General features: G+C 44.0%; 1 protein-coding gene across 4 annotated transcripts in view; it reads right to left on the minus strand.

Annotated features, from left to right (window-relative positions):
- Positions 1-3,430: 3,430 nt before the first annotated feature.
- The window catches only part of LOC140736693 (atrial natriuretic peptide receptor 2-like), a 94,267-nt gene continuing 77,221 nt past the window's right edge, over positions 3,431-20,476 (minus strand). For all 4 annotated transcript variants that reach the window (XM_073062526.1, XM_073062527.1, XM_073062525.1 and 1 more), the window contains 8 exons: positions 19,020-19,139; positions 17,484-17,577; positions 17,314-17,392; positions 14,307-14,455; positions 12,743-12,895; positions 7,515-7,613; positions 6,262-6,353; positions 3,431-4,559 (listed from right to left, as the gene is read on the minus strand). In XM_073062526.1, the coding sequence (XP_072918627.1) occupies positions 4,488-4,559; positions 6,262-6,353; positions 7,515-7,613; positions 12,743-12,895; positions 14,307-14,455; positions 17,314-17,392; positions 17,484-17,577; positions 19,020-19,139 (858 nt within the window). In that variant the 3' untranslated portion in view covers positions 3,431-4,487. The remainder of the gene's footprint in view (positions 4,560-6,261; positions 6,354-7,514; positions 7,614-12,742; positions 12,896-14,306; positions 14,456-17,313; positions 17,393-17,483; positions 17,578-19,019; positions 19,140-20,476) is intronic.

Consider the following 20,476-nt stretch of genomic DNA (forward strand, 5'->3'; position numbering starts at 1 on the left):
TATTTTATACTCCATTAGGTATTTCTGCTCCTAAGGTTTCAATTTGTTTTTTAATGTCTTCTGCCATTTCAGTGTTCTCATTTCATTACTCAGTTTTGAGTTTCTATTAATGCATTCCTCTATTTTGAAGCCATTGCCATTAATGCTGCACTATGTTATTGAGTGTACTTCTTCAAATGTTTCAAGTTTTCCTAAATGTTGTGGTAATATAATACTGTTGAGAATATTAACAGCTTTTGCAAATTTTGATGAAGTATTTGGTTTTCATATGTAGGGCCTTGTTGTTGGGTCAATGCCCAAACATTCTGTTAGTGTGGTGTTAAATATAAAGATAACTTTGTCTGTAAGCTCAGTTTTGTCATCAGCATTCTGCAAAGGCTCTAGATCGGTGTTATTGCTGTCAATGTCCAGCTGTGAAACAGTTGAAACAGTCATATTTTCATCAATGCTTCAGTGGGTGGCATCTTCATTATTTTCTTGCGTGGTATTGTTGTGATCTTTAGGTTGGTTTCTTTCTAGCTCTTGTGCAGCTACATGTTTGATTTGGTTATCATGTCTTTAGGCATTAGGTTATTTTTCCTATCACTCTACATTAATCTGCGATTTGTTGTGCATTCACTTGCAAGGAGGGATATTGCATAATAAACTGTTGATGAAGTTTGTCCCTGTATGCTGTCATGTTGGTTCCAAGTTCCATTACTTGGTAATATACAAGCACAATGAATGTGTTTACTTCTAATGACCATTTCATGTGTGTCTTTCTTCTCTTAGTCCCCGCTTGGTGATGCAATAATGTCAGTGCCAGACTCCGGAGCGAAGGTTCCTGAGTTCGAATCTAAGTCGGGTTGAGCGTCGAGCTGGCAACTTGGACTCGTAAAAACAAGAATAGCTTGCTACGGAAACACTGTCATGATGGTGCCCCGATAACTCCACTGCCGAGTTAAGGCCTATTCTTCTTCTTTTCTTCTCATAACTGCTTGAGTGTTCTCAGTTGTAAGTGAACTGCTACCCTAACAAATACTTGCAGCAGTCACTGCCTGAGGTGTTGAGGTGCTACTTTAAACACTGACTGTATCTTTTTCAGATTTCCTGCCTGCCTTTTCAGCACTAGCAGTTCACTTACTGTCATGCCCAGGCATGCCCTGGTAATCTCTACACAACGGCCAGAACACTTTATTCCATAGATATATCTCCAATTCTAAAGCTTTTTTCTACCTACAGCCTGGAGAATAGACACGGACCAGAGCACTGCCCAATCTGGATTTGTTTGTTTGGACCTGAAGAGCTTTCCTCAATCTGCCACCTGGAGGTGTGCTCGATTAGGGGACAGTAAACCCCTCGTGGTCTGCTCAGATTGAGGGGATGTCTTCCGGGGAGGGTCATGCTCTTCCATTGGTTAACCTTTTCTTCCATAGTGATAATCCCTTCATTTTTCATGGTTGTGCTCTCACTTAAATTTAGAGTGGTGTGCACTTCTTATCATGAATTGCATGTGCTCACGTGAGGTGCTGAATCCTGTTTTCATTGATGAAAATATATCCTTAGAAGTTACTATTATTATTAAATCACATAAAAGAGAAGAGCGGAAGGTGAGGAGTGATGCAGTTGGAGACAGGAAAGAGAAAACTAGCTTGGTTCAGCAGGGAGCAGAAAGATGAATTGCCATTTTCCATTTTAATCTTCAAATATTTCATGTAACCTTTCTTCTTTTTAATTTTACTTTGGAAAATATTGGTTTAAAATATAACTATTCGGTTATATAATGATTTCACAGGCAGATAGGTTTGTAAAGAGAGCTTTTGGCACATCGGCCTTCCTAAATCAAAGTATTGAGTACAGGAGTTGGGCTGTTATGTTGAAGTTGGATAAGGCACTGGTGAAGCTTGATTTGAAGTATTGTGCACAGGTTTAGTCACCTACCTACAGGAAAGATATCAATAAGATTGAAAGAGTACAGGGAAATTTTACAAGGATGCTGTCAGGACTTGAGGACCTGAGTTATAAGGGAAGGTTGAATAGGTTAGGATTTTAATCCCTAGAACGTAGGAGAATGAGGGGAGATTTGATAGAGTATACAAAATTATGGGAGATGTAGATGGGGTAAATACAGGCAGGTATTTTCCACTGTGGGTGGATGAGTCTCAAACTAGTTTCAGTGATAGTTTCAGTGATAGTTTCAGAGTGATAGGTGAAATATCTGATACCAAATCCCCACCAGTCCTAGGTAAGAGTGAATGTTGATGAAACTTGTAAAGTTGCTTTGCTCTCCAGCTAAAACTCATTCTCTACACACACTGAGAATTTTGACTCAAGTAGCACGAGTCATAGTGTCATAGAACATTCCAGCACAAAAACAGGCTCTTTGGCTCATCTAGTCCATGCTGAACTTTTATTCTGCCTAATCTCATTGACCCACTGCTGGTCCATATCTCTCCATACCCTTCCCATCCATGTATCTATCCAAATTTCTCTTAAACGTTGAAATTGAACCTGAATCCACTACTTCCACTGGCAGCTCATTCCATACTCTTACCACCTTCTGAGTGAAGAAGTTCCCCCTCAGGTTCCCCTTAAATATTTCACCTATTGCTCTGAAACAAGATATTATTGTCCACAGAACTGCCACTCACTGGATATTTTTTTGTTTTTTGCACCATTCTCTGGAAACTCTAGAGACTGTGAAAAGCAGTTTCTGAAATACTCAAACCACCCCATCTGGCACCAACAATCGTTCCAAGGTCAAAGTCACTTAGATCATATTTCTTCATCATTCTGATGTTTGGTCTGAACAACAACTGAACCTCTTGACCATGTCTGCATGCTTTTGTGCATCGAGTTGCTGCCACATGATTGGCTGATTAGATACTTGCATCAATGAGCAGGTGTACATGTGTACCTAATAAAGTGGCCACTGAGTGTAAGCCATCATATATTAAAGACAAATTTCTTTCTTTCTCAGTCATTGTAACTGTTCCTCAAAGAGTGGTGTAGCAGAGTCATTGAATATTTTTAAAGGTGAATAGATCACTTGTTAAATTAGGCAGGTGAAAGGCAATGTGGAGATAAGCAGGAATGCCAAGTTGAAGTGAAGTTATTCATGCTCACATTGCTCTTAAGTCTATGGTCTTAACGTTAGGTCATCAAAGCTCCCCCCCCCCCCCCCACCCCACCACCACCACTATGATAGGATTTTTTTAATGCTCTGGTCTAATATTTTCAGAGGGCAGGAAAATGATGGATCGATTTGTAGCCAGGCTGACTGGGGCAGAAAGGTGTTCAGCAGTAGGTAGGAGAGCAGGAGCCCTGGAGGGGAGATTTGTAAAGGGCAGACACGTTGGGCCTACTTTAACACCTGCAACCATATACAGTGTGTCACACAGACCCTTTGTACTCTGAGCATACAAAGTTGTTGAACAACTGAAAACTGAAATAATATTATTGTGGAATATAACTTTATTCTGCAGCATAAGGACAGGAATACAACATTAACATAGAGGTCATAGGTTAAGGGTGAAAGCTGAAATATTCAAGGGGGGTGAACTTCACTCAGAGGGTGGAACAAGCTGCCAGAAGAGGTGAATGTGAGTTTGATTTCAACATTTGAGAGAAGTTTGGACGAGTGCATGGATGGGAGGGGTATGGAGGGCTACGGTCTAGGTGCAGGTCAGTGGGACTAGGCAGAGTAACAGTTGAGCATGGACTAGATGGGCCGAAGCAACTGCTTCTGTACTGTGCTCTGTGCCACTGAAGTTGTATTGTCCATGCATCTGTTTAGGAGTTCACTACACCGCAGGGTTTAACCACGATATAAGTGACTCCCTCAGCCTCATTCCTGCATTCTGTGCTGTTGATGTGCGGGCATTGGAGAAGACCCGAGGAGGTTCACGAGAATAATTCCAGGAATGAAAGGGTCAATGTACGAGGAGCGTTTGATGGCTCTGGGCCTGCACTCACTGAAGTTTAGAAGAATCAGGGAAACCTACTGAGTACTGAAATCTCTAGAGTACATGTGGAGATGTGGGTGAGTCTTGGACCAGAGGGCACACCTTCAGAGAGATGTCCCTTAGACAAAGGGTGTAAATCTGAAATTCATTGCCACAGACGCCTGTGGAGGCCAAGTTATTGGATATATTTGAAGTAAAAGTTGATAGGTCCTTGATTAGCCAGGGTGTCAATGTTATAGGGGAAGACAGGAGATTAGAATTGAGAGATATCGACTCTGTCATGTTGGAATGTCAGAGCAAACTTGATGGGCTGAATGGACTAATTCTGCTCCTATTTCTTGTGTGTGGGTGAGGTGCTGAGTCAAAACTAGAATTGTGATCAACATCTGACAAACACCAAACATGGGACAGACTAACTCACAAACGAACGCAAACTAACTCTGAGAATTCTCTCTGCTGTGGCTGTAAAACATTCAGCGGGAAGTCCAATAACTTCTGGAGAGGAGAAGCAGCAGCACTGGGTCAGAATCATGGAGCTTGTCTCTACTCGGCCTGGGTCTCTGGTTCATCGCCTTCCTTCCCAGTGAGCCACCAGGTGATCATCTCTCCCTTCCCCTAAGAGGAAGAATATAGCAAACAGTGATGAAGGTTTAGTCTGACACATACAGCGTGGAAATTGTGCTTTCGACCCATTGAGTCTGTGCTACCCACTTGCACCAATCCCATTTCATTCTCCCCACATTCCCAACAACTCCCTCAGATTATTAATTTAGAGATACCGTGCAGAATAGGCCCTTCCAAACCTTCCAACCACATCACCCGGTAATCCCAGATTTAACCCTAGCCTAATCACAGGACAAATTATACAAAGACCAATTAACTTACTAACCAGTACATCTGTAGACTTTGAGAGGAAGCCCATGTGAACACGGGAAGGAGCATACCAACTTTCCTACAGAGGACGCTGGAACTGAACTCCGAATTCTGGAACCTGTAATAGGGTCCTGCTAGTTGCTATGCTCCCATGCGCCTAACCTGCTGAGTCTATTTATTTCTTGGACTTCAGCTGAAACCAGGGATGGAAAATTGATTCTTTGTGTATACACAACTCCTTATCACCTTTAGAAGAAATTTGCTTCTTAATTCCAAATTGAATTTTACTAAGATATTTTGACACCTCATTTTAAATTTGCTCAATTTAATCTGCATATGACTGTTTTCTAAATGGAGAGGAAGTACAAAAAACTGAGGTGCAGAGGGACTTGGGAGACCTTGTGCAGGATTTGCCGAAGGTTAATTTGCAGGTTGAGTCTGGTGAGGAAGGTGAACGCAATGTTAGCATTCATTTCAAGTGGACTAGATGTGCTGAAACTGGAGAGAGTTCGACGAAGGGTCATGAAAATGAGTCCAGGATTGAATGGCTTGTCATATGAAGAGTCTTTGATGGCTCTGAGCCTGTATTCACTGGAACTCAGAAGAATGAGGGGTGACTTCAGTGAAACCTATCAAATTATAAAAGCCCTCGATGGAGTGGATATGGAGAGCTTGTTTCCTATAGTGGGAGAGTCTAAGACCAGAGTTCACAGACTCAGAATAGAGGTGCATCCTTTTAGAACAGGCTTGAGAAAGAATGTGTTCAGCCAGAGAGTGGTGAATCTGTGGAATTCTTTACCACAGGCAGATGTGGACGCCAAGTTTTTACAAAGTTGTATATTTAAGGCAGAGGTTGATAGATTCTTGATTGGTCAGAGCATGAAGGGATACGGGGAGAAGGCAGGAGATTGGGGCTGAGAGGAAGATTGGATCAGCCAAGATGAAATGGCTGGGAACAGCCCGTAAGTAGAAGATAGAGGTGAGATTTGATGTAGGTATACAATTACCAACTTGTGTGATATGTAGAGGAAATATTTTCAAAATGAGATGTCAAAAATATGTCAACAAAGTCCAATTTGGTGAAAGGTGAAATGTTTAATGGGAATATGAGAGGAATCCTCTTCACACAGTCTGGTCTAAAGTCACTTTTTGACGTTAAGGAGAGTAGATTTCTTTCTCCCTCAAGAGAATTGGTATTTATTTTTTCACAATTAGTGAGGCTCTCTCTTGATTCCAGAATTATTTCATTAATCTTAAATTGAAAGCTGACATGGTGGGATTTGAATCCGGGTCTCCAGAGAGATAGTCCTGGCCTCTGGTTACCGGTCCAGTAATTTAATCATTATGCTGCCAGAGTAAAGTGGACTAGTGGCTTGTAAACAAGCTCACCGAAATTGTAGCTAGTCTATTGAAAGTTGACTGATAATTTGGTAGCAAACCATACCTTCACAAGGAGTGGACCACGGCAGGCCAGAACATAACCTCCAATTTCTTTCAGCAGGTCGGAAGTACTGGAGCTGCATTGTATTTTCAAAGCTGAGAGGAAAAAATGGCAACTATCAACATTCATTAAATTGGTTTAATCTGAAAGAGGGGGTATCTTATTGAAATCTTGTGAAAATTATTTATTTACTTATTTAGAGAGAGTATTTGTGACAGGTCCTTCTGGCCCAAACAACTGCTCTGTCCAGTTTCCACCTATTAAATCCTAGCCTAATCACAGGACTATCCACAATGGCCAATAACAAAATGGCCGGCATGTCTTTGGAGCGTGGGAGGAAACCGGAGCATGCAAAAGAAACCCATACACACAGGGAAGGAATTTATAAACTCCTTACAGATTGCGTCAGAAGTGAACTCCATACTCCGGTGTTCTGAGCTGTAATAGCATCGAACTAACTGCTACACCGTAGCTTTAGAAATCAAATTTGAAGGCAGAGTACAGGGTTAATGGCAGGATCTTAGCAGCATGGATGAACAAAGGAATCTTGAGATCCACGTCCATAGATCCCTCAAAATTGTCACGCAAGTTGATAGGGTGGTTAAGAAGGTTGGTCTTCATTAGTCAAGAGATTGAGTTCAAGAGCCCTGATGTAATATTGCAGCTCCATAAAACCCTGGCTAGACCACACTTGGAATGTTGTGTTCAGTTCTGGTCACCTCATTATAGGAAGGATGTGGAAGCTATAGAATGTGCAGAGGAGATTTACCAGAATGCTGCCTGGATTTTGAGTGTTCTGTGATGATAGGTTGAGTGAGCTTGGACTTTTCTCTTTGGAATGAAGGACAAGGAGAGGTGACGTGATAGAGGTGTCAAGATGATAAGTGGCATAGATCAGGTGTACAGTCTGAGACTTTTTCCCAGTGTGTAAGTAGCTAATAAAAGAAGACATGATTCTAAGGTGATTAGAGGAAAGTACAGGGGCATATCAGAGGTAGTTTTTTTTAAGAGTGGTGCATACATGAAATGCCCTGCCATGGGCAGTGGTAGAGGCAAATACATTACAAACATTTAAGAGACTCTTAGAAAGTCATGTGAATAATATAAAAAAATGGAGGGCTATGTGGGAGGGGATGGTTATATTGATCTTGGAGTAGATTAAAAGGTCAGAACAACATCATAGAGCTGAACTGTGCTCTACTGCTCTATGTTCATATGTTCTATGCTGAAAGTCACTGAAAGGTCTAAAATCTTACCTTCACTCGTTGACTCCATCCTTGACGCAGTATTCACTGTGTCTCCAAATAAGCAGTATCGAGGCATTTTGGTTCCAACCACACCCGCTACAACAGGACCTATCAAAGTTCAAAACTCAGTGTAAATGATCAAAGTACACAGTGTATCTGTCACCATATACTGTACAACCCTGAGATTCATTCCCTTGCAGGCATTCACAATAGAACAAAGAAATACAACAGAATCAATGGAAAACTACACACAAAGGCTGACAAATGACTAATGTTCAAAAAAGTCAAACTGTACAAATACAAAAAATAATGAATAAATAGGTGCAGAAGCCTGAAAACACATACTCAGTGATTCAGAAACAACTTCTTCCCTTTTGCCATCTGATTTCTGGATGGACATTGAACCCATGAATACCACCTCACTTTTTGTTCTGTCTTTGCACTAACTATTTTAATTATTTAATTTGCATATTTATATACTTATGTAATTTATTTTTTTCTACGTTATCATGTATGGCATTAGACTGCTGCCGCAAAGTTAAATTTCACGACATCTGCCAGCGATATTAAACCTGATTCTGATGCTGATAAGTTGTATTGAGGACGAGTTGTAGACTCCCTGCAACTGAGTGCATAGGCTGTGTGCTGCGATCAGTTCAGAGTTGAGGTGAGTGAAGTTACCTGTTGGTTGTACAGTAATAAATGTTCCTGAACCTGCTGGTGTGGGACCTCAGGCTCAAATCAGGGAGAGGCAGATGGAGAAAGCTGTTAGACCTTCACACTGCCAACTCCGTTCAGGCAATGAAAGGGGCGCGTGGTAGCACGGTGGTTACTGCAATGTTATCACAGCACCCGCAACACGAGTTCAGTTGCTGCCACTTTCTGTAAGGAGTTTGTACGTCCTCCCAATGACCATGTGTGCTTCCTCCGCTTTCCTCCCATATTCCAAAGATGTGCAGCTTAGTGTTATGAAGTTGTGATGATTGTAGGAATGCTGTGTTGGCACCGGAAACTTTGTGACGCTTGCGGGCTGCCCCCAGCACATCCTCGGACTGTGGTCATTGACACAAATGACACACTCACTGAATGCTTCAATGTACATGTGACAATTAAAGCTAATGTTTATTTTTTTTAATCAGGTTATTTACACATTGAAGGTGTTAAATATTTGTCTTTATCTCTGCGTAGATAGACCTGGAGGAAATCTGTTCAAGGGGGATCTGTGCTACACGAGAGAGACCTCCGCTGTGCACAGAGAACAAGTGGCAACTATGAGAGGAAAGGCTGAACAACCAAGCGACCCAACCACTAACGACAGACACCACCTAGAATATATGGATCCCAGATGGGCTCCTACAGCCACCTGAGGACCACCAATAGACAGCCCCTCAACAGAACATTGTACTTGAATCCAGAGATCACAGAAAGAGAGGAGGAGGTAGCCCCCAGCCTCAACATGAATTGGGCCTAGTGGGGGAACGGTCCAGGTTCAAGTACACCCATTATCAAAGTATGTATACAGTATACAAGCCTGAGATTCATCTTCCCACAGACAGCCACGAAACAAAGAAACACCATGGAAAACATCAAACACCCAATGGCCAATTAAAAGAACAAATCGCACAAATGACAAAAAACGAGCAAAAAAAAAACACACAATATATAAAATGTCAAACCACAGAGTCATTGAAACACTCTAGGAATGTTCGCGTTAGTTCAGTTCAGTTGCTTGTGGTAGCTGTGGTAGATCGTCACACTGTCTACTCCGCTCAGGGAATGGCATAGCTGTCAGCGTGACGCTACTGGAACACCAGCACCAGCCCCTCGTGTGTTTGCTGAGTCTCTGCGCTTCATCTTGTGGCATTTATGATCCCATAAAGGGGTCATTAAGATGGCTCCAATAAGTGGTGACGCTGCGCTGCAGCTCCAATGGGAATCATCAAATATTCCTGTTTAGGACCCACTACATCTGAAACCCACAGTCACAGCCGCGGGTAAGCAACTTCATTCTAAGATGTTTTTAAAAATCTCAATGTTTCAGGAACAACTTCTTCCCCTTCACCATCAGATTTCTGAATGGACAGTGAACCCATAAACACTACCTCATGTTTTTCTCTCTCTTTGCACTACCTATTTAATTTATTATCTGTATGTGTGTGCCTATTGTCGTAGTTTTTGTTATTATGTGTTGTAATGTACTGCTGCCACAAAACAACAGATTTCACAATATTTGATATGAATCTTCTGATTCTGACAGATTCTTTTCATTGCTGTTATCCTGATTGAGCTTGATTTGAGGCATGAGGGCCTGATTCCCAAGGGGAGGTACCTGTCTGACAGAGCAGTTGTGATAATGATCGTGATAGAACTGAATTAAATTTCCTTTTACGAGAAGGGTAGACATTAGGAGCAACGGGTGACACTGGGTCGGTTCGAGATATATTCGGGGCTCAGAACGGTTTGGGGTTTATGGTAGTGTGAGATGTTGGTGGGGTTTTGTAATTGATCATGCTTTGTAGTTGGGGCTGGTGTTAGCATTCACACTTGTTTCTTGCTGACAACACCACCATTAGACAACAGAGAATCATTAAGTCATTCGGCCCATCAAGTGTACTCTGCCATTCCATCCCCCCATTCTCCTGCCTTCTCCCTGTAATCTTTGACACTTTACTAATCAAGATCCGATCAACCTCCATTTTAAATATACTCAATGACTTGGCCTCCACCACTGTCAATTCCACAGACTCATTATTCCACAGGTTTCAATGAGATTCCCCCCCCCCCCCCCCACGTCATTCTTTTAAGCTCCAGCGAGTACAGGCCCAGAGCCATACGTTAGCCCTTTCATTCCCAGAATCATTCTCATGAATCTCCTCTACACCCTCACCAGTGCCAGCACATCTTTTCTTAGATAAGGGGCTCAAAAGTGCTCCAAGTGTGGTCTGACCAATGCTTTATACAGCCTCAGTATTTCATCCTTGCTCGTATATTCTAGTCCTCTCAATGTGACTACCATTTTCCTTCCCTGCCATTGACTCAGCCTACGATTAACCTTTAGGGGATCCTGCACAAGTACTCCCGTGTCCTCGGTGCGCGGGGTCTTTGATGAGCTAGAATGCTGGCTGCAGTGAGAAGTGTAGACGGTCCGTGGAGGGCAGCCTGGTTTCTGTGATGAGATGTGGCCACAGCTCTCTGCAGTTTCTCTGACCACTTGTCTGTTACGCCAATTCATGTCTACTGGCCACTAATTAAACAAATCGGGCCAGTTTAAAGGGAGATAAAGACCTGGTCAGAAGGCACAAATCCAGCATTGCAGGACTGTTTAGGTGAAAAACTGTTAGGATGGGAAACAGCTTCTTCCCCGAGGTTGTGAGACTACTGAACGTCCCCACCACCACCCTGGCCTCATCATATATGAACTTCCAGAAGCATTATACTGTTTATCTTTTAACTTGTATCGAATATGCACCATATTATTTGTTAATTAATTTGCTGTAATATTATTTGTGTTGTGTGTGTTAGACCAGAAGATACAGGAGCAGAAGTAGGCCATTCAGCCCATTGAGTTTGCTCCACCATTCAATCATGGGCTGATCCAATTCTTCCAGTCATCCCCACTCCCCTGCCTTCTCCCCATACCCTTTGATGCCCTGGCTAATCAAAAACCTATCTATCTCTGCCTTAAATGCACCCAATGACTTGGCCTCCACAGCCGCTCTTGGCAACAAATTCCACAGATTTACCACCCTCTGACTAAAGTGATTTCTCCGTATCTCTGTTCTAAATGGACATCCTTCAATCCTGTAGTCGTGCCCTCTTATCCTAGAATCCCCTACCATGGAAAATAATTTTGCCATATCTGATCTGTTCAGGCCTTTTAACATTTGGAATGTTTCTATGAGATCCCCCCTCAGTCTCCTGAATTCCAGGGAATACAGCCCAAGAGCTGCCAGACGTTCCTCATATGGTAACCCTTTCATTCCTGGAATCATTCTCGTGAATCTTCTCTGAACCCTCTCCAATGTCAGTATATCCTTTCTAAAATAAGGAGCCCAAAACTGCACACAATGCTCCAAGTGTGGTCTCACGAGTGCCTTATACAGAACCTCAACATCACATCCCTGCTCTTATATTCTATACCTCTAGAAATGAATGTCAATATTGCAGTCGCCTTCTTCACCACTGACTCAACCTGGAAGTTAACCTTTAGGGTGTCCTGCACAAGGACTCCCAAGTCCCTTTGCATCTCTGCATTTTGAATTCTCTCCCCATCTAAATAATAGTCTGCCAGTTTTTTCTCATCCACCAAAGTGCATGACCATACACTTTCCAACATTGTATTTCATTTGCCACTTCTTTGCCCATTCCCCTAAACTATCCAAGTCTCTCTGCAGGCTCTCTGTTTCCTCAACACTACCTGCTCCTCCACCTATCTTTGTACTATTGGCAAATTTAGCCACAAATCCATTAATTCCATAGTTCAAATCATTAGTGTACATTGTAAAAAGCAGCGGTCCCAGCACCAACCCCTGTGGAACTCCACTGGTAACCGGCAGCCAGCCAGAATAGGATCCCCTTATTCCCACTCTCTGTTTTCTGCCGACCAGCCAATGATCCACCCATGCTGGTAACTCCTCTGTAAGTCCATGGGCTCTTATCTTGCTAAGCAGCCTCATGTGTGGCACCTTGTCAAAGGCCTTTTGAAAATCCAAGTACACCACATCTACTACATCTCTTTTGTCTACCCTGCTTGTAATTTCCTCAAATAATTGCAGTAGGTTAGTCAGGCAGGATTTTCCTTTCAGGAAACCATGATGGCTTTGGCCTATCTTGTCATGTGTCATCAGGTCCTCTGTAATCTCATCCCTAACTATCGATTCCAACAACTTCCCAACCACTGATATCAGTCTAACAGGTCTATAGTTTCCTTTCTGCTGCCTCCCACCCTTCTTAAATAGCAGAGTAACATTTGCAATTTTCCAGTCATCCGGTCTATTGATTCTTGAAAGATCATTGTTAATGCCTCGGCAATTTCTCCAGATACTTCCTTCAGAACCTGAGGGTACATTCCATCAGGTCCAGGAGATTTTATCCACCCTCATAACCATTAAGCTTCCTGAGTACCTTCTCAGTTGTAATTTTCACTGCACATTTGTGTTATACATATGTACTGTGGTATACATGTGTGTGGTTGAATTACAGTAATCTGAACTTGATCTTGAACTTGAAGGTGTTACCTGAGTGGATGCCTGCCCGGATTTTCAACTTCTTATCTGGTATGTGTGGGATCACGAAGGACCTGCAGACGGAAACCAGATCCAGGGCCATGCTGGCAATCTCTCCCGCGTGGTTTAGGCCATTTTCTTTGGGAACTCCAGATACGACCATATCTGTGAGGGGAAAGCAAGAGAGACCATGAGTGTCAGCTCTTGGCACCTGATGGGCTTCCATAATCCATCTGTTAATCCCACGGGAACACCGGCATGTGATCAATCACCACTAATCTTCAAGCAGACAATACTGATATCACAGCCATTTGACAAGGTCTCTCATGGGAGGCTCACCCAGAAGATTAGGATGCATGGGATCCATTGTGAATTGTCGATTTGGATTCAGAATTGACTTGTCTATAAAAAATGGTCAAGGGGCTTGTTCTGACTAGATTCCATGCTTAGTGCTGTTCCACAGAGAACTGTACCGAGAGCTTTGCTGTCAGTGATGTACTGTATATAGATGTGGATGGGTGGTTAGTAAGTTTGCAGATGATACAATGATTCGTAGTCCTGTGGATAGCGTAGAGTATTGCCAACAGTTGGAGTGGGATATTGGTAGGCAGATTGAGTTTGGAGTTTAACACAACCAATTGTGAAATGTTGCACTTTGGAAGATCCAGTATCCAAGGACAGTACACTGAGAGGAAAGTTGAGGTTGTGTTATGCTGGTGGCAGAAGCCACAGTGACACTTGTGGGCAGCCCCCAGCACATCCTTGGACTGTTTTGCTGTTGACGCAAACAATGCATTTCACTGTAAGTTTCAATGTCCGTGTGATAAGTAAAGCTGATCTTTAATCTTTAGCATACGCAGAAGAAATTCTGCAAATGCAGGAAGTCCAGAGCAACACGCACACTCAGTGCTGGAGGAACTCAGCAGGTCAGGCGGCGTCTATGGAAATGAATAAACAGTCAATGTCTCGGGCTGAGACCCTTCTTCAGGACTGAAGAGAAAGGGGAAAGATGCCAGAATACAAATGTGGTGGAGGGAAGACAGATCGGCTAGAAGGTGATGGGCAGAGACAGGTTGCTGGGGAAGAGGAGGTGAAGTGAGAAGCTGGAAGGTCATAGGTGGGAAAGGCAAAAGGCTGGAAAAAAAGGAATCTGATAGGAGAGCAGAGTGGACCATGGGAGAAAGAGACTTCAATCTTTCAAATTTGATCAATGCCACACTTTACTGAGTAAAAGCCCCAGAAAGGTGAAAGTTTATTTGTTTAGGGATACAGCGCAGAACAGGCCCTTCGAGCCACACTGCCCAGTAAACCCCTATTTACCCCCAGCCTAATCACGGGACAATTTACAATGACCAATTAACCTATTAACAGATACGTCTTTTGACTGTGGGAGGAAACCAAAGGACCCAGAGAAAACCCACATATTCCATGGGGAGGACGTACTGACTCCCTACAGCTGGAGTCACAATTGAATTCCGAATTCTGATGTGCCGAGCTGTGAGAGTGCTGTGTTAGCCTTTACACTACCGTGACATACAAAAAATGTGCCGGACGAACTGTGGGAAAATCTACTTACACGCATCACCGATCGTCTCCACCTTGTAGACGTCATGGTGGTCGATGATGTCATCAAAGGTGGTGTACAGGCAGTTGAGGAAGTGCACAACTTCATAGGGAGTGCTGGCACTGGACAACTGGGTGAAGCCAACTATATCACTGCAAGAGGTGAACACAACGGTTAATGGAATCAATGACCCAACAATACCAAGCTCAGGGGTCAGGGGTTAGATTAGGTACCCGGAAAGGGCTACAGAGGTGGTGTGGAACCAGAGATGATAATAGTGTTTAAGAAGCTGTCAGACACATTGTTATGATTGTGTTTTCTAGTGGTGTATTGGATCTGGAATAACAATTATTTTGTTCTCCTTTACACTTGTGCTCTGGAAATGACATTAAGCAATCTTGAATCTTGAACTAGTTGTAGCTGTCTCACTTTGGGAAAGATGTGATTGTGCTGGAGAGAGTGCAGAGGAGATTCACCAGGATGGTGCCTGGATTGGAGGACTTCAGTTACAGGGAGAGATTGGAGAGGCTGGGCTTGTGCTCCCTGGAGTGAAGGAAGCTGAGGAGTGATCTGAGAGTTATGAGGGGCTTAGAGGAGGAGTGTGTGGCATGTCCAGGGACGGGTAGTTCCTCTGGTGAAAGGGCAGCTCACTCATCTTTGAGCCCCACTGGGCACTCAGCTCTTCCCTGCGACTCCACGTAGCTGTTTGGATGAGACAGTGGCCACTCCCAAGTACACCACTTCAAAAGGCAGGCTGAACCAGGTGAGATCTCATACCCCAGGGAGAAAGGGACAGGTCTGTCCTAGCATGCAAAGTCAACTCCAGCGGACTGGGCAGATGGGATCAGCAGTGAGATCCAAGGGCCAGTCAGGTGGATGTGCTACTCTCCTTGGAGAGCGAAGGGCATGACGAGGCACACAGGAACTCATGGGCATTCACAGCAACCACACAAGACCCTGGATTGTCCTGACTACTTGTACCACTGGACCCAGATTTCTGAGGTCAAGAGAGCACCCCCAGTGCAACAGCTTTCCCACTTTAAATACCCTCCTGCACAGGTCTCCTTTTCCAAAAGACCATAAAATCATAAGGTAGCAGAATTAGGCCATTTAGCCCATCGAGTCTGCTGCATTATGGCTGATTTATTTTCCCTCTCAACCCCATTCTCCTGCCCTCTCCATGAAACTTTTGACACCCTGACTAATCAAGAACCAATCAAGCTCTGCCTTAAATATACCCAATAACTTGGCCTCCAGAGCTGTCTGTGGCAATGAATTCCACAGATTCATCACTCTGGCTAAAAAAATTCCTCCTCATCTCTGTTCTATAGGAATGTTCTTTTATTCTGAGGCTGTGCTCTCTGGTCCTAAACTCCTCCACTATTGGAAACATCCTCTCTAATTCCACTCTTTCCAGCCCTTTCAATATTTGATAGGCGTTAATGATATTCCACCCCCCCCCACTCCCAATTTCTTCTAAACTCTAGGGAATACAGGCCCAGCGACATCAAAAACTCCTCATGCATTAACCCTTTCATTCACGGGATCATTTTTCATGAACCTTCTCTGGACCTACTCCAGTGTGAGCACATTCTTTATTAGCTAGTGGGACCAATGAAGGCATTGTTCTGGCCGTGCCAGTGCACTGTCATTGGATACAATGGATAACCAACAGAGGGTATGGAGGGAAATGGGCCATACACAGAGAGAAGACATTTAATTTATCAAGTTCGGCATGATAACATTGGCTGAAGGGCCAGTTCCTGTGTTGTACTATGCTCAGTGTTAATCTGCTAAATCTCTGGGTCGTCCTCGGATGGGAGTTGTCCTGGCTGCACTCACCAGAGTTTAGAAGAACGAGGAGGGTGTATTATCAAAACTGATGGAACTTTGGAAAGCACGGTGGTGTAGCAGGGTGTCAAGGCAGCATGGTCTTAGGTGCCACAGTAGCATAGCGGTTAGCGCGATGCTTTTACGGCTTGGGGCGTCAGAGTTCAGTTCCAATGCCGTCTGTAAGGAGCTTGTACATTCCCCCTGTGGGTGCATGACTTTCCCCCAGGTGCTCTGGATGCCTCCCATAGTCCTCTGGTTAGCAGGTTAACTGGTAAATCTTGCCCTGTGATTAGGCATGGGATAATCAGAGGGCTGTAGGACAGCACAGTTCATTGGGCTGAAAGGGCCTGCTCAGTGCTGTATCTCTGAATAAATAATAAGACAGAACAGATGTTGAGAGAGCAGACTTGATGGTCAAATGGCCTAATTCTGCTGCTGTGTGTTACAGACTTATGGTTGGGTGGGGTTTGGATTGCTGATGGTAGGAACAGGATTTGGCTGTGCTTGGATGCAAACTTCAGGATGGGAATGTCCATGTTTGTGCTCCGGCGGGACGGACCGTGGCCCTGCTCCGGCGGGATAGACGTGGCCGAACTCAGGACTGTCTATTTTCAATCATGCTGGGATTGGCTCTGTTTGGATTGAATGCAGTTTGGCAGTGACAGGTTTGTTTGGGATTGTCCATGGTCAGGTGGGTGGATTGGGTTGGAATTGGCAATGGCTGTCCATGGTTGGCTCCATTTGGGACTGGCCATCACTGGGTGAAATTGGTCAAGGTTGGGTCAGTTTTGGATTGGCCTTGATTGAATGGGATTGGCCATGGTTGGGCCAATTTGAGATTGGCTGTGATAGGCTGGTATTGGACATGATTGTGTGGGATAGGGATTGATCACGTTTGGACTGGGTTTTGATTGGCTGTTTGGAATTGGCTTTGTTTCAGTTGGGAGTATCTACGGTCTGCTGGATTGGACTGGCTTCATTTAGGTGGGATGGGACTGGCTCTAGCTGGATGGGATCAGATTTTAATGTGACCCTAAATGGACATCCAAGGATTGCAGCAGAGATTTAAGGTGTCCTTTAGAGGTAATGTTTTTCCACAGCCTGTCGAGGCAGCTGCAACAAAGTGGTCCAACTTACTCACACCTGTGAGTTAATGTAAAACACTGTGCTAACATGCCTGAAATAGACCGTGGCGCTGGAGTAACTGTGTGCCTCAGATACGATCCCCTGGCGAAGGTCATCAGCCACTTGTCTAGGTAACATACCTGGAGGCATAGAACATCAACCCATCAGTTTACAAACAGCCTGAATGTTGGTTCAGAACAATGGGGTGGAAGATGAACCAAGCTTCCTTACTATACAGGAGGGAGTCTGTCTTCTGCTTCTCCTGGAGCAGGTCTTGAGTCCTTTCAGCCACAATAACTTCCAAATGCTTGCTGTACTTTTCCATCTGAAACAAAAGTAGTTCAGTTATCTGAAGTAACACACAAATTTGTCCCCCTTGGTTCAGTCCGTTCCCACTGACATCCACGACACTTCACACACTTGTAAACTCTTCAATCACTTTCAGTCCCCTGTGCTGATTGGCTCATTTTCAGTGTGGGTGTAACCAGTTCCAGTTCTGTAAGCTGATTGGCCAGGGAGAGTGAACTGGCAATTTTAGCAAAAGCACATAGTCATACAGCACAGAAAGTGGCCCTTTGGCCCAATTGGTCCGTGCCGACCATGAAGACAAACAAGCAAACCCCATTTGCTTTAAAGTACAGTACTACAGAGAAAATTTATTATCAAAGGCACATAAATATCCCTATATAACTACCTTGAGTTCCTTAATGTTGTTATAGCCAGGAGTGGTAATTGGAACAAGCTCCCACTACCTATTAAATGCTCTCAATTCCATGTGTCTCAAATAGCCTCAGAATACCAAGTCCATTTCCTAGCCTTCACACTTGGCTCAGCTACTAAACCCGGTGGAATTATTTCTACTGACAGAAGAGGGGACAAAAGTAGGTTACTATCGCCTTATAGCTGTTCTGGACAGATAAGGCTCGTCAGCCATGATTGCAGTTCATCTAGGATAAGGTAGACTCTGATCTCAAAACTGGTGGCTATAAACGGGAAAGGCTTCGGGAGTAAACCCCGGAGCTTGAATCCCTAAGGCAGTCCTGCATTGAGTTCAACACTGACCGGTAACTCCTGCGGTGCCACTGGTGCCAAACTGTATCGGTCGCTGCTGTTCCTTTGGGCTCATCAGATGCAAGGAGAGGGGGAGCCCGCTGCACGGGGAACCCTCGCTCTCCATAACATATTGCTCCGGCTCGCACATTCATGGACATCTAGGACGCAACATCCATGGTCAACCCCGATCACATCATCACCCACCCCAGATATTCTCTCTTCTCTCCTCTCCTTTTAGCCAGATGATACAAAGCTTGAAAGAACATGCCACCAGGCTCAAGGACAGCTTCTACCCACTGTTATAAGACTATTGAATGATTCTCTAATATGGTAAGATGGACACTTGACCTTACAATCTACTTTGTTATGATCATGCACCTTATTGTCTACCAGCCCTGCAGTTTCTTTGTAATTGTGACACTTTATTGTTTTACTTTATGCTATCTCAATGCATTTTTGAAATGAAAGGATTCATATGGACAGTAATCAAGACAAGATTTACAAAACCTTGATACATGTAGCAATAATAAACCAATTCCAATTCCAATTCCCACTCCAAGGTGTTCTAAGGGGATGGGAACCGTTGGTGACCCTGTCCTACCCAAACCAGGCTGGCGGTGTGTGGGGGATGCTGTGAGCCAATGAGAGTGGCCCCCAAATCCCAGCTGAGTAACTACTGGCCCATCACTCAACCAATCGGAAAAGAGTTCTTACCAAGTTCATCATCATGTCCACAGGGCTCACTTTATGGGGATTCATTTTATCAAGCATCTTCTTAACTTGTTCAAACGTTGGCCTCAGGAGAGGGTTGTGAGCCCAACACTTGCTAATCAGCTTTCCAAAAGAAAACACAGAACAATATAAGAATGACTCTTGAAACCAAGTGAAGGATTGTTAAGATTATGTCACTAACAATGGTAATAGATGCAGTAAGGCAATTGGCCCATCATACCCACGGTAGTTCTTTGGAAGAGTCTTCCATTAAGCCTGGATTTTTGTCTTTGGAGCAAAGAATGATGGGAAGTGACTTGATGGAGATGTATAAGGTGATAAGAGGCATTGATAGATTGGACTGTCAAAAGTTTTTTTGCCCAGGGCATAAATGGCTAATAAGAGGGGCATAATTTTAAGGTGATTGGAGGATGTCAGAGGTAGGTGTTTTACAGAGTGTGGCAGGTGGGTGGATGCTGCTTGACCTACTGAGTTCCTCCAGTAGCTTGTTATAAAACTATTGAACAGTTCCTGGAAAAATGATATGATTGTTACCCTTTTACAGATGTACCATGGAGAGCGTTCTAACTGGTTATATCACTGTCTGGTATGGAGGGCCACTGCACAGGATCAGAAAAAACTGCAGCAAGTTATAAACTCAGCCAGCTGCATCATCAAGGACTCATTCAAGAAGTAATGCCTCAAAAAGGTGGCATCCATCGTTAAGGACTCCCATCATCCAGAACATTGTCTGCAGAATGGGAGATCATGGAGTGAGTTGTAGACAACTCCTCGTGGACTTTACACACCAGTTTTAAAAAGCGAGGGGGCCTGTTGCAACTTGTCTGCTGAATGGGAGATTTCTTGGGTTAATAGTAACTAGGGTTAACTAGCAAGAGCCAATAAAAAGATGCAAGATTTAAGTTGTTGGAGCAGTTATTATTGGAGTGGGCCAGTGTTAGAGTGGTCAGGTTTTGGTTCAACAGGCTTAGGTGAGAACTGGCAGAGTCTAGAACTTAAGTTGGAGAAATTAGAGGCATAACAAGTGTAGGCCAAGCAGTAAAATTCTCCTCCTGTGAGATGTGGTTTTTTGGTGTACCTACCAGTCTCCCCAAGGACTACATTTGCAAGAAGTTGCACCCAACTTCAACTCCTGACTGACAAGGTCAAGGAACTGGAGCTGGAGCTGGACATATTCAGGACCATCTGGGAGGCTGAACCTGAGGTGGTCACACCCATTGCAGACTTCAGATATTAGATGGGTGACCACCAGGAGAAGCAAGGGCAGTAATCAATCAGTGCTGAGTTCCCCAGTGGCCATTCCCCTCAGCAACAATACTGCCGGGGGAAATGACCTATCCGGACACAGCAACACAGCCAGGCCATTGCACTGTAGCCAACACTGAGGCCCAGAAAGGAAAGGTAAAGTCAGGCGGAGTAATAGTGATAGACTCGATAGT

The sequence above is a fragment of the Hemitrygon akajei genome, chromosome 12 (assembly GCF_048418815.1).
Source record: "Hemitrygon akajei chromosome 12, sHemAka1.3, whole genome shotgun sequence".
Classification (NCBI taxonomy): Eukaryota; Metazoa; Chordata; class Chondrichthyes; order Myliobatiformes; family Dasyatidae; genus Hemitrygon; species Hemitrygon akajei.